Source organism: Gossypium hirsutum, chromosome D09, assembly GCF_007990345.1.
Source record: "Gossypium hirsutum isolate 1008001.06 chromosome D09, Gossypium_hirsutum_v2.1, whole genome shotgun sequence".
NCBI lineage: Eukaryota > Viridiplantae > Streptophyta > Magnoliopsida > Malvales > Malvaceae > Gossypium > Gossypium hirsutum.
In genome coordinates, this window is record NC_053445.1 from 47,022,909 (window position 1) to 47,037,021 (window position 14,113).

Genomic DNA, 14,113 nt, shown 5'->3' on the forward strand with positions numbered 1-14,113 from the left:
TTTAAGAAAAAGACTAAATTTTAAAGTTTAATTGTTGATTCCGTACATTGGAGACCAAATTGAATAAAAAGAAAAATTGTTATGAAATTTTAGTAAGAATGGAAAGTAGGAGGTCCCTAATGAATATGTGAAATCGGATTTTAATCCGAAGGTCTACTAATACAAGCTGTCTTTTCGTATTACGATCCGACCACGTAACACCGTTTAGTATTAGTTTAAACATTGGATTACCAGTAAGCAACATTTGCTTCTATTTTGCTTTACGTGCAAAAACCACATGAGGACAATTATACAAAGTATATTAATATAATTAATGAAATTATTTTATTAACCAATCTATTCAAAAAGAATTACAAGTGTACATAAACGAAAATACTACACTTAGGGCACGAGATCCAACAATTGGTGATACAAAGATAAGTTATAATATATGAATATTGTTAGCATGTTGAAGATCATGCGGATTGGATATACGAGCTCGGAGGGTCAATGTGAAAACATGACGAATCAATCGATTTGATTCGAAAATGGTATGTTAATATGATTATATGTTATGAATCAAATAGAAATGTGAATATCAATCATGCTAATATGTTAATATGATACATTTATTAGATTGGTTAATTGAAACATGTATATTTTGATTCATATAGTATTGTTGGTACTTTAGTTGCATGTTTTGATTCATATAGTATTGTTGGTACTTTAGTTGCATATTTTGATTCATATAGTATTGTTGGTACTTTAGTTGCATATGCTAATTGGTATATGGATTGAAATCTTGGTATGATTGGCATATTGATTGGATGAATATCATATTTGAATTGAAAACTTGGTATTTTATGTGCAAGTTATTTAACTTGTACCATTTTGACTTAAATCATGGAAATATCACTGAATTTTATTACTCGATGTACGGTTTATTTTTCGTACGCATGTTTAGGTACATTTCGAGATTCTGAGTAGTGACTCCAGCATCCAGCCAGAGATCCTAAACTCATCAAAATTTGTAAAGTCTCTTTTTGTTTGTTATATGGCATGTACCTAGATTAAGTCGAGTTTTGTATAATATATTATCTTGTGAATTTTTGGAAGCTAGAATTGAAAGTTTCTGAGTAATGGCATAATGAAATAGTTATATATATATGATTTTGGCATATTTTATTTACATGAGATGATGCTAAGTTTAACTTGTATACATGAATTGGCTAAAATGGGCTAAATAGTTAGTAATATGTTAACTACTTGTATGCTTGAATTAAATGGTAAAATGGTAGTGATATTTAGGCATAAATTGTATTAATTGTTAAGGATGGAGTATTGAATTATGGTATGCTGTTTATTTGATTAAATGGAAGGGATAATTTGAACATATGAATGATAAAAATAGGTACCAAAATTTGACCATTCAAAAATAGTATGTCACTTTACAACATTGAACATTTTTCGTTGCGATAAGATCTAGCCCATATGCCACGCCACAACGTCAAGTAATGGTCATTATGACGAGGTCAAGTCAGTATGTGGCATCTCAATGAGGTACCTTCATTGTCGCGATATCAACTCAAAACTTTGAAAACATTACAAATTGGTCCTAATTCAATCTCGGGTTAGCAATAGAACTTTCGTAAGCTCGTATATGACTCAGAAACGAATGTATATCATATTTAATGTATGTATTGCTTGAAATTTAATTGTTTATATAAATAGAATATAGATTGATCGTAGTTACTCTGACAACGAATGTAACACCTTATAGCTTGGATCCAACAATTGATTCAGGTATCAAAATGTTACAAGTTGAGTGATTTAAAGTTGGACTAAAGGATATCCAAACTCTCCCCCACTCAAGCTTGCTTTGCGATTGAAAAAGTTTTTGCCTAAATATTCTAACGCACTGGGATTCCAGTACAGCTGATCTTGTTAAAAATTTGTTTGCCTCCAAAAATATTAGCAGTACTGATTGAGACAGCAACCAGCTTATTTCTTCTGCATGTTAAATAAATAAATAGAAAATTAAATAAATCATTCAGAAACATTACACTGTGCTGCCTTCAAGCAAGGAATGCTTGTAGTAGTCCGTGAATACATGAAAAGAATATGGATTGCTAAATATAAGAGAAAAGAAGCCACAACAACTTAACAAATCAAATCAACAGTCCCAACCCAACATCTCAAATAGTTGCCATGCTTCTTTTAGTATTTACATCAAGAAACTGACTTGAGTTGTGAATAAAATGGAATGAATGACTGAGGCAACCACAGACCTCCTTGCCTCAGGCTCAGGCACAAGCACAGGCAGCGCTAGCTCCTTCCAGTTGTTGCCTTGCATTGCATCTACATCTGCCCTATATATGTTCTACATACAGACCTCACTTCTAGCTTCAAGGGTTATGTCAGTTCCTGGAATCATCAATCGCATCTGAGGAGCTGCTGATCTTCCTGCTACCTCCTTGGCTTTTCTTGCTGGTGCTGGACTTTGAGTCGATGCGGACTGTCTTTGCTGAGAAGCAGTGACGCACGCGGATCTGATGGCTTTTTGTTTCTGTTGAGCAACTGCCGTTTATAGACACCGTCAATACCACTTCCTTATCACGAGTGTCTTCACACCACCAGTTCTGCGGGATGCCATCAACAAGATCTTCTAGGGTGTGGAACTCTTCATGATGGACCGCAACCTCCACAGACTGTTCTGGTTTGATGATGCCAGCAGCTGGTGTAACCTAAGGCAAAAGGAGCACATAAGATAACAAACACCACTTTCTTACAACTTGAAGATGGTTGGACTAGGATTAACTAGTTGGAATACCTCGAGCCACCGTGGAAAGCCAAAGGAGCCTCTTGGATGGTACTCAGCCGTGTCCTCCTCATCCTTCACAGTGGACTGACCTTCACAAACGATTCTAAATATAGCTTTATCCTTTTCACATTTGTTGGTGATTCGGAGGATTGATGTGTCCTGGTTTTGAAGGACAATGTTGTTGGTGCTAACAACTGTTTCTGGGACATAACGTAATTCATCAAGAATAGCCTTAACTTTCTTATTCACCTGCAAGACTTCCCCAAACGCCTGTCTCCTTACTGATCTATCTACATGTGCTATTGTACTGTGGAATTTGCAACGCACTGGTTTGTGGTCACTCTCCGTAACGTCCATGCAAGCCTCGTACCTAACCAATTACACATTAATTGCACTTGAGAAATGATATCAAAAGCAACGCCACAACATAACACTCTTTGTCAAGAAACCTACAGTAAAATAGAGGAGACTATCGGACATTCCAAACTGCACTCATCGACCGGTCCAGACTTGTTATCACGATATATCACTCTGTCACACCATGCAGGAATGCGCTTCTTTTCGCCAGAATCATAACCTTAAAAATGGGTGAAATAAACCGATTGTTGATTAGTAGTAGAAAGGCTAGGCAAGCTAAGTAGGTGAATGAGTTAAGCAAGAGTTGTACCTGCCAAGCCAGGTCTGTGCCTTTCAAACTTGTAGGTGGGAGGGAATCTGATAATGGCCTCACGCATTCCTTGGAAAACCTTACCCGCTTTCATCTCTGCCCTCAGCTGATCCTTCTCTCTAAGCCAATCGAAGCATCTTTGAGAAACAAAGTCCCTAGCTTCATCATAAGATATACCAAACAGGCGATAGTTAAAATCGCCAAGAAACACAACCATATCTGCTTCAGCTAAATCAAGCTTTGTTTCTTCAGTGTTAACACCTGCAGCCTGTGGAAATGTAGCCGTAGTAGTGATGTTGAAACACAGGTGAAAGGAAATATTAAGAAACATGCATAACTAAATAAATAATAAACTAGATATGAATGAAATAGAGCAGGGCAAGGGTGTTACATTTGTGACCCGAGTCGTTTGAACAGCAGCGGAGGCTCCAGCTGCAACAGAGAGCACCAGTGGCAAGCCAGAAGAATAAAGCAGCCTAAATAAATATGTGGAGAACGCAAGAGAGCAACAGAAAAACAGTAATCGCACCATACCAGCTGCATTATTGAGTAGATTCGATGAGCGGGAGAAGGACATATTTCGAAAGATATGATCGAAGTCTGCATTTCGGCGGTTTACTGCTTCCAAATGTGCAGCTAGGTGACAGTTAACAAAGCAGATTAACCGATCATACACTCTGATCCTCAAACCTACACCTCCCTGCACCACTCTTAAATCTTATATACTGAACCCGCATAAGTCCATTAAAGACAACATGAAAATCAAAATGGAAAACCTTATTGCCAATAGCTCGACCGAAGCCACACGGAACTGCTGCCGCATCAATGTCCCCAACATGTGTTCTAATACTCTTCCTTGCCCTGAGTGACAATAAAATTATTATAAATGATTTTAGATAGCAAATGCAAAAGGATAATTTACGCAAGGTGTTATGTTGACGTAATAGCCACTTACCAAAGAGAAACCAGCAATCCTGCCAGCTGCCTAGAACCCATCCGTTCAAATGTTGTGTTTTCATCCAAGGCCTTTCCAATTGTGTCAAGCCACCAATGCCCAATAGAACTCCCTTCGAGTCCTACCTACACTTAGGTACAAGAGTTTATCGAAGAGAATACATGCGTATAAGCAACTACTACGACTTTAAACCAGTTGAAATATCTAATCAACCTTTCTTTTTTACTTTAACAACCATGTATGAAATATTCTGATTTAATTGATTTGGAATGTTTTGACAATGTTAAATGAATGTATAAAAACTAGTAATGCATACAAAAATAAATGTTAATGAAGAACCAGTAGAATAGGACATATGTTGTAATTTCAACAAGGTAACAGACCAGGCAGATGAGAACATTATAGATGATGACATGATATTGGTAAAATCTTACGGTTTCTTTAGCTGCAGACATTGCAAGGAAACCTGCACCCATTTCCACTTCTTGTAAGCCAACAACAACAATGCCAACGTCTGATACAACAGAACCCAACCATGACATGAGTGCTTCCTGAGAGGCTCTTCCTTGACCAACATTCCACGTTCCTACAAGCATCCTGACATTGTCTTGTCTTGAGTAAATTGGTTCTTTTTCTGCTAGGTCTGTTCGTAATAAGCTATCAATTGGCCCTGGAGATGAGATGCTCCACCCACGTATACCCCCGTGAGTAGCCAAGCTGAAGATATAGCCATCGCCAGCTGCCAATTTTATCACAGGACCGTTGTGAGCCATCCATCCGGCAACCAGGTTCCCCTCAAGGTCCATCACCTGGACCATCCCACTAACATAGCCTACATAAATTCGTGCACCGAAAGCACAAAAGCACTGTACTGCACAAGGGTGGTGACTAACATCTTGCAAGCGAACTCCACTTCCATCCCACTGCACAAGTAGGCCATTCGTACATCCACTCCATATTGTCCCATCTGCAGCTAGTACTAGTGCTTCAGTCCTCTTATTGTCTTCTGCAAATGCCCCTGCTCCTCTTGTTGCAACTCTACGGACAGCATCTGCAGCTCCCATTATAGCATTCCGGGATCTTTGCAAAAAACCCCCAGATTTCTCCTTTTTAGAACTGGAAACAAATTTCACCTTCATCTCATCTTCTACGGCGCCTCCTTGATCTGAAGATGGCATGTCTACACGATTTTCAGTCTGACCCTCAATATTAAATACTTTGAGAAGCTCCTTCGTGCGAGCATCCCTGCACATTAAAGTCAGTCATCAATAGATTGTGCTGGCTTACAATATAAATTGGAAACTAAATATAAAACATTTACTCTTGCCGTTAAATTACATCCTTCAAGCTTTCAACACATGTATGATACTAGCAGCGGTGCTGAATGGTAGAGGAGAACTTTGCTTGCGAAGTTTATAAATACATATCAACATGTTAACCTCATATACAGAGAGTATAATTAATAATCATAGGCCAAGCGTACCATAGCGAGAAGGAAAGAGGTTGAGCGCACCAAACTTTGGCTCTTACACGGTCGGAAACCAAGCACTTGATATCCGAGGAAGAAATGCTACAGTTACCATTAACAGTGACTTGGCTTCTTAGGTCTATGAATGACCTCTCTACCAATAAAGCAGCCATGTGTTTTTCCTCAGGTCTAAGAGAGAGAGATTTTTCAATGGATTCCCATGGCCAAATCTTAATAACACCGCCCTCGCCACCTGACCACAAGTCACCTGAAGCCAAGCATTATGCTTAAAAAGTTAAAAAGGGCTTTTTGTTCATTTTTCATTAATATATATAACGACTCAAATGACGTCATTTTATATGAGAAGCCTTGCAGTTGATAATCATGGCCAAGAAAATTGGAAAAGCGGGGGACAAAAAGGAAGAAAGAAACATAGTGGATTAGTTAATATAATTACCATAGGAGCTCATGACGATAGAAAGAACAGAACCACGATGCGCCTGCCATGACAAGCCTTCCTTGAAAGGAGAAGGTTCATCCGCAGCGTGATCCATCTTCCAAGACCTAATTTTTCCATCCTTGTGTCCACTCCAAACCAACCTATTCGCGCTATCTACCAGCAAACAGATGGTAGGGGCGGTGTTGCCAGACTCCTGAAAGGGCGCAGCATCCTCATCACCCCTCCTCACTTTGGTACCAAGGCCAGGTTGATAAGCGTCCTGGAACCTCCAAAAGCGAACCCCACACTCTTGGCCTGCCCACAGCTGTTTGTCGGTGCAAGCGATGTTCCTCAAGAACTTCCCTACTTGAGTCTCCCTGAGAGGGTGGGGCCTGAGCTCGAGGCAAGGTGGGCGCCTAGGGTGGACGGTGGCGCGCATAGGGACCTTGAAAATACCGTTGGTACCTCCAGCGCCAATGAACTCGGGCAGAGGCTGGAAATTGCGGGAATCATCGGGGGGGCAACCACTGTCCAAGGAGAGGTTCTGGTCGAGCCTCTGAGAGTGAGTGATAATATAATCTTCACCGGAGGCATTGTTGGAATTTCGGGCGAAGATGTCGTCATCGGAAGAGTCTTCGTGGTTGTAGTAATGGTCGGAGGGCTTGGGGATGTCATCTAGGCTGTGCTTGCGGACTTGGTGGTGACGCTTATGCGCGGAGTTGGCGCGTAGCTGCTGGCTGTAGGAATGCATCTTGCGTTGGGGAGGTGGGACGGAGGAGAGGCCGGCAAGGGCCTCTTTGTCCTTATCGTCGTCCTGGATGTTATGTTCATCCATTATTAATTAGGAATCAAAAAGGTTGGCTGTTACTACTAGTAGTAGATGTTAATGAATGAAAAATGAAGGTCGATTGACATGGATCAGAAGAGAAAAATGAAAATGGAAATGAGAATGAGAATGAAAAGCAAGGGAGAAATGGGAGGGAGAGAGTGCTAAGTGTAAGGGGACAGCGGAAAGGGAGGATCCATCATCTCGCATCGCAGGTTCCAAATTTTGCATTAAAATTTAAAAGTGAGGGCGAAGAGTGAGGCAGGCGAGGCGGGAGAGGAGCTAATTAAGGACTGGATACGAATGGTTCTTTCCATCTCCATGCCACTCCATTCTACATATATACCAACCCATCATCATTCCCATACTCTTTACCTCGACTTCACCACCTATCGAGTTAATAATTTTGGCTCTAATTAAATTTTTTTTTTAAATTAGAATTAAACTAAGGGGCTTAATGAGACATTTAAAAAATAATAGGTAATTTAATTAATTTTTAAAATATTTTGAGGAGTTTAATACGATTTTTCAAATATTCTTATAAGTATAATTAAAATTTTCAAAAAATTTAAAAAACTTAATTTTAAACACCTATTAATTTTTTCAAAAATTTTGAACAGCTTATAAAAGAAACTTAAATTATATGTGGATTGGGGCAACAAAGGAAACTTAAATTAAAGGGAAAGGAAAGGAATATCATTTCCCAAGTATCCATTCCTTTCCTTCAAAATTCACAAGTTTTATTTATCATAAATTGGAAAAGAAATAAATAAACACTTTTTTAACTCCGGGTAAATTATAGGTTTAGTCCATTTACTTTAATTTGATTCATTTTAAATTTTATAGTTTTTGAATTGGTTAAAAGTTTTAAGAGTTGAACTAAAACTTTCACTACTTTTAATCGATAAAACTTTAATTTTTCCACTCAATCAAAATTTTATTTTAACATTTTAATTTTGTTATGCGTATCATACTATCTTCATCAATTGTATATCTATACTTCTATACTATTATTTAAATCCGTAATTGAGTTCACAAGTTAACTAAACACCAACTCGATCAGAGAAATTACAAAAATATCATTTCATATTTGAAATAATTATCTTGTTATGATGATAATTTTGAATTTTTCTTTTTTTTTAAAAATCAATAAAAATGTTACAAATATTGATATTTAAACTCATGCCACCAGCATCTACATAATCATTTCTTTACCACTTCAACCAAAGCTTTATTTTGGTATTTTATACATTTCGATGTTATTATACAAGTTATTTCACCCACGTTGTTTATATATATATATATTATTTAAGTGTGTGACTAAGTTAGTATCACGAGTCAACTCGATCCAAACTCAAGAAAAATGAGAATACAATGATAAACAATTGTTGTGAGTTTAGCATTCTTAATTTGTTGTATTTAGCTATTTAAATTTCCTTTTACTCATAATTTAAACGATTTTTTATGTTAATTGCATACATATTGCAAATGTGTTAGTATTATTTGTTGGCCTGAACAGTTGCTGAGGCTAAGCTATGTGCTTGGAAGAAGTGGACACTTCTTCAAGCACCACGATAAACAGAAACAAAAACAAAACAATGGGCACAAAGATTGTTTACCCAATTCAATTTTCTAACGTTTGCAGAGCCTAGTTCAGTGAGAAATATTCATTATCTTCAACACTTACAACAAATGACCCTAAATCTATCACACACATGTGATAATTTCCTCACATTTGCACATTGAAGACTAATACTCTCACCACTAAATTCACCCCTATAAACTTAGCAAGTAAAAACACAACACAACAGATTTTACTATCACAATGCACTCATAAAATAAAGTTCCTCACTTGAACATATTAAGTGTTATATCATTCTATATAATAACCTATACAAGTCTATCAATTATATAGAATATTTTGAGGCTTGCTAAAATAAAGAAGATCCATCATAATCCCTATTCAACAACAACTAAATAAGTTGGATATAATATAATAATAACAAACAAGGTAAACAAGGATTGTTGGTAGCTAAATCTTCGGTGATTCGATTCAATCCAATTTACTTGATCCAATGGATTACATAAGCATGATTTGATCCTCCATATACGTTTCCTCAAGTGATATGATCTTCATTAATAGGTTGGATACATTCCACAATATCAATATAGACCAAATATTTTGTTCAATAAATTGCCATTAACACAAATATGAAAACAGTCTCCTCTGGTGTAGTTGGTCAAAGAGTGGGCACTCCTTTAATCTTTCCATATTTTCAACATTATTAGTTTCAAACCTTACATTACATTATTTATTGCATGTTATTTTAAACGCACATTTATGCTCTAAGTTTGTGGTTTCCACACACATACCCATATAATAAAAATTATAATATTGACAATGTCATTTATTGGATTGGTGTCACAAATTAACTCGACATCATCTCGAGATTGATGAGAGTATTTTTTAAAGTAAGTTACAACTCTACCTATGATTCAATTGTTTAAAAAATCTTTTATTATTGAATTTTTCTTTCACCAACATGGTAACATTTTGATATTTTGATAACATATTAAATAATACTACCTAACACAATGAGATTTAATGTTCTATAAAAAAATGACAATATGAGCTAGAAAGCTATCAGAATAGATTTAATATATTTAATTAGTATTTAAATTTAAGCCAATTTGATAATTTTTGTTAAAAGTTATTTGATAAATTATAAATTCATACATATTGCATATAAGTTAGTATTAGCTTCAAACCATATGTTTCATTTGGATATTATTTTTAAACACACATGTATTTTAAATATGTTATTTCCACACAGTTGTGTAATATAATTATTAATATTAATAATATCGTGGATTGAGTTGGTGTCATAATTTAAACTTTTTTTAAAATTTCATAAATATTTCATACGTGTCATTACATTTACTATGTTTTAAATACGTAGTTTTCATACATATACTCGTGTAATAAAATTTCTAATATATATTGATATAACACATTAATTTATACTATATTTATTAAAATTTATAGCCTAATTAAGTTTACTTATTAATATATATTTTTTAGAAAAGTTAACTTGTTAATAGTTCACATCATATTAACCATGTTTATAATATATGTTAAATATATAAATAATATAAACAAATATCTCTATTGAAAACTTATTAATTTTATAATAAAACATCTACGTGGAATTATACTTTAAACTTTGTATTATAACATTTATTAGGCTAATGCATTAAGTTGCATTTTTAAATTAAATATTTTTATTAATATTTAAATTCATAATTACTTTTTATAATATATCGATAAATAATAACATTTTATAACCAATTAATAATATAAACATAAAAATAGTAATACATAATTCATAGTACAAGTGAAAAATATTATGCATAAAATAATAAACTATATATAACATAAAAATAAAAAAATGATAACAAAAAGTAATTATAAGTTTTGTAATTAAAATTGTCAAACTCTATATAACTTATTAACCAAGTAAAAAATTATATATTTATATAAATATCATAATGATTGTAATACCTAATTAAAATTATATAGTTATATTATAAATTATAATTTTAAAAATTAAGTTACGATTAAATTAAATTAAATATATTCTTAAAATTGTTACACTAAATTAATTAATAAAATTTATTGTAAAATATTATAATATTTATATTTTAAATAATTCATGTGTAAATGCGTATAGAAAAATTGAAATAGAGAATGAGACTAAAATTCCAGAAAACGCCATTTTTTTAAAATTACAAAAACAAGCCGAATTTTTGAAAATTTACGGAAATGAACCGATTTTGATAAAACGCTTAGAATAATAGGAACAAATTGTTGTGATATAAAATAATCTTTTATATGGTATGGTAATTTCAATTTAAGAAGAAAAATAATCTTACAGCAAAAAAGAAAAAACCACATTTTATTTTATCTTTTTGGTACATATTACAACTCACAAATTAAAGATAGAGATGACAACTAGCAGTTTACTCTGTCTCTAAATTACAATCACTTTCTGATTATATTTTCCTGTGTTTAAACGTTAAAAAAGGAATGAAAGAAAAAATATAACATCATTAACATGTACTATCTCATTTGCAAGCCTTCTAATTCAGATGAACTTCGTGAATGAAAGTAATCGCCCTTTACCTTGAGCTCGAGCAACCCTAAGCATGGCTCCTCAATTAGCCAACGATCATTATCACAATTCATAGAGAGGAGTGGCCGACACCTCTTTTCCATCTTCCAAGCTTCTCTCTTCCCTGTTGAAGGAACCAGTACTTAGAAATCCTTGTGGCATTGCGAGTTAATTAAATCACTAGCCCTAGATATGGCTAATGGCATTAAGAGAGTACATCCAAGTGGAAGCAAAGAGCAGAATAGAGGTCCAGAAAAGCCAGTAAAATTTTGAAGAAAGAACACTCAAAAAGGTCATTCTGAAAGGAACCTAGTACTGAGGCAAGGTAACAGTGTCATTGGCCAAAAGCATTATACATTGAATTCCTTATCATTAAAATATATTCAATCTTCTCTTCTGTTTGCCAAAAAAGGCATCAAATATAACCAAGAATGGAAATCTATACTAAGGAATGTCCACCAGAAATTGGTGGGGCTCCAATAATCCCTTTCCCCTTTTCCTTCCTCTTCTGTTCCTTTTCGTTACTATTATTTACCACATACAGGATGGTCGGTCATAAATCCAATATAAACTATTATGATGGCACTGCACAAGGATTGTTCCATGTCATTTCTGACTAGGAGAAGTTATAGCAATCATGTTACCAACAAAGATCCCGTCCTCACTTCCAGTGAAGGTATTATCTTATATATGCTGTGGAATCTAGGTTTGCTCCTTTAATGACATTGTGATATTTAGTGCACATTCTTGAAAGTCCAATTTCAGCTCCATATGGGGCACAATATAGCTTTTGCAAGCTCAGTCCGACAAGTTTACTGACAAAAAACAAGTTAACATACCTTTCTAGCTTCAATGGCCAATTCATTATCAACAATGGATACTGCCTTAAAGCCAATTGGATGCAAAACCTCTTCATAGCTGCATGGTTACAAAGTTCGACAGATTGTGATGGATCATTCTTACGTCAGCAGATAATATATATATCCCTCCCTATTTGACCAGAATATTACTAGCAATGCCATGGAAACAGGACTAGAAAATGCTTTTAACACAATCTAGAAAAAAGCATATAAAGGTGGCAGAAAACTACTCTTCAATTGATACTTTAAAAGGGGGTCCACCAGCATGATCATCCATCTGCAATCAAGGAATTATTTTTTTTTACTTTCAGTGATTGTATAGAGAGTAGAGTAGCAATATCTCACTTCAATTACTACAAACTTGTGTAGATTGAAAGTTCTTTACAATCAGAGCTACTTATAATTGCGAAAGAACTGAAAACAACCATAAAAAGGTGGTTCCTCAATGAAAAGACAAGGAAAAAGAAGTAGAGGAAGAAATCATAAAACAAAAAAAGTTCTTACTGGAAACATCAATGTAACAAGCTCTCCATCTGGTTTTAAAAAGTTTTGGATTTGCTGAGCCCATGCTGATCTCATCTCTGGCAGAATGGCACAAAAAAACCTGCAGATTCCTACTATTGTGATGATCAAGAGATTTTCCTAATGGGATAATTGCCCCCCTAAAGATAACTTACGTGTAATCAAAAATAAGATCAAACAAGTCTGTAGGGCGCCAGGAGAAAAAATCTGCCTTTATGAAAGTAAAATCATCTGCATTTGGTAATGAGGAAGACATCTATATTGACAACCAAATATAAGCAATTCATCAGAATGACAAAAACTAGCAAAATACCTAACACCAGAGCAATGATAGCATCCTATGGATCTTGTTAAAGTGGGAGGAGGGCACACTAACCTGCTTTGCTTTCTTTATGGCCTCCTCTGATATGTCCAGACCAACAACATAGCGTCCAGGGCATGCCATTGCCACCACATCATAGCCCTGCAGTTAAGTAACACGGTAATAGATATTTTTAAGGAATAAATAAATATAATGAAAATAATTGCAGAGCAGCAGAAAAGGTCGCACCAAATTTGACTAGCACATGAAGCTGTCGTTTAAAGCAATAAGGCATATTGCAAAGAATACAACTTACAGTGCCACATCCAGGGACGAGAACCCTGCCCATGGGGAGAGATCCAGAGTGATGCAGATGTAAAATAACAGGTGTAGGGCAACCTAAATCCCAAGGGGTGACTCCCTGCTTCCAGGACTCTTCCCAACCAGCTAAAGATTAAGCGGAAAGATATCATGACATGGTGTATGAGTTGGGATCATTCTAAGTGATAAGCTTCATACAAGTTTTCTCAGAATAGCAAGACAATAAAATATTCCATTCCAAGAACCCATGTAGTAAAACTAGTCTAATACATAAGCTAAACCCGCAATCAATTACTCGAAAAAGAAGAAAAAGAATACCTATTACCTACACAATAAAAAGCAAAGAGAAAAATGAAAGGAACCGAGATGGGAAATGGGGATGTGCGAGTGACTGTTGGGAGTTCGAAGGAGAAGTACCAGATGCGTCGGTTTTAACGATTTGTTGGAGTTTTTGAATGCGAGGGTTGGTTTGAACACTGCTGTCAGTAGTGCGGCTTCGATTGTTGTTGTCCATGGCAAGGGTTGGACCCAGAGGGCTGGATGGCACTGCCACACGCCGTATCCGGGGGGAGAAGAAGAGAGACCGCAACATATATTCAACTTTCAAAATTTTTCTTCAAGAAGAAAACAAAATTTAAAATTATATAATTTTTTTTATATATAATAAACCACACGCTACCCTTGTTGAAAATCATTTCCCTTCCCATCTCACATTTATACCCGAACACAGACGAAAACCATTGGTCGGCTTACTATTCCTGCCTGAGTATTAACCTTCAACT

General features: G+C 35.3%; 2 protein-coding genes across 6 annotated transcripts; both read right to left on the reverse strand.

Moving 5' to 3' along the window:
* Window positions 1–2,001: 2,001 nt before the first annotated feature.
* On the reverse strand, window positions 2,002–7,494 carry LOC107892486 (type I inositol polyphosphate 5-phosphatase 12). 2 transcript variants are annotated; one of them, XM_041101016.1, is made up of 11 exons: window positions 6,348–7,494; window positions 5,906–6,158; window positions 4,857–5,667; window positions 4,423–4,547; window positions 4,244–4,328; window positions 4,002–4,167; window positions 3,859–3,899; window positions 3,468–3,735; window positions 3,254–3,377; window positions 2,810–3,170; window positions 2,002–2,723 (listed from the first exon to the last, which is right to left on the reverse strand). In XM_041101016.1, exons 1-11 carry the CDS (start codon window positions 7,162–7,164, stop codon window positions 2,397–2,399), a joined length of 3,378 nt encoding a protein of 1,125 aa, XP_040956950.1. In that variant the 5' UTR covers window positions 7,165–7,494; the 3' UTR covers window positions 2,002–2,396. The 2 variants fall into 2 exon arrangements, with proteins under 2 accessions (XP_040956950.1, XP_040956949.1); XM_041101015.1 differs by having other exon boundaries at window positions 3,859–4,167; window positions 6,348–7,466.
* A 3,590-nt stretch (window positions 7,495–11,084) lies between these two features.
* On the reverse strand, window positions 11,085–14,111 carry LOC107890918 (thiocyanate methyltransferase 1). Of its 4 annotated transcripts, XM_016815524.2 has the most exons (8): window positions 13,749–14,111; window positions 13,327–13,457; window positions 13,086–13,172; window positions 12,865–12,965; window positions 12,692–12,791; window positions 12,418–12,464; window positions 12,167–12,245; window positions 11,085–11,451 (listed from the first exon to the last, which is right to left on the reverse strand). In XM_016815524.2, the coding sequence occupies exons 1-8, from the start codon at window positions 13,921–13,923 to the stop codon at window positions 11,398–11,400; spliced, it is 774 nt and encodes a 257-aa protein (XP_016671013.1). In that variant the 5' UTR covers window positions 13,924–14,111; the 3' UTR covers window positions 11,085–11,397. The 4 variants fall into 4 exon arrangements, with proteins under 4 accessions (XP_016671013.1, XP_016671014.1, XP_040956952.1 ...); XM_016815525.2 differs by lacking the exon at window positions 12,418–12,464 and having other exon boundaries at window positions 12,692–12,790; window positions 12,863–12,965; XM_041101018.1 differs by lacking the exon at window positions 13,327–13,457 and having other exon boundaries at window positions 13,749–13,889.
* Between the last annotated feature and the right edge of the window lie 2 nt (window positions 14,112–14,113).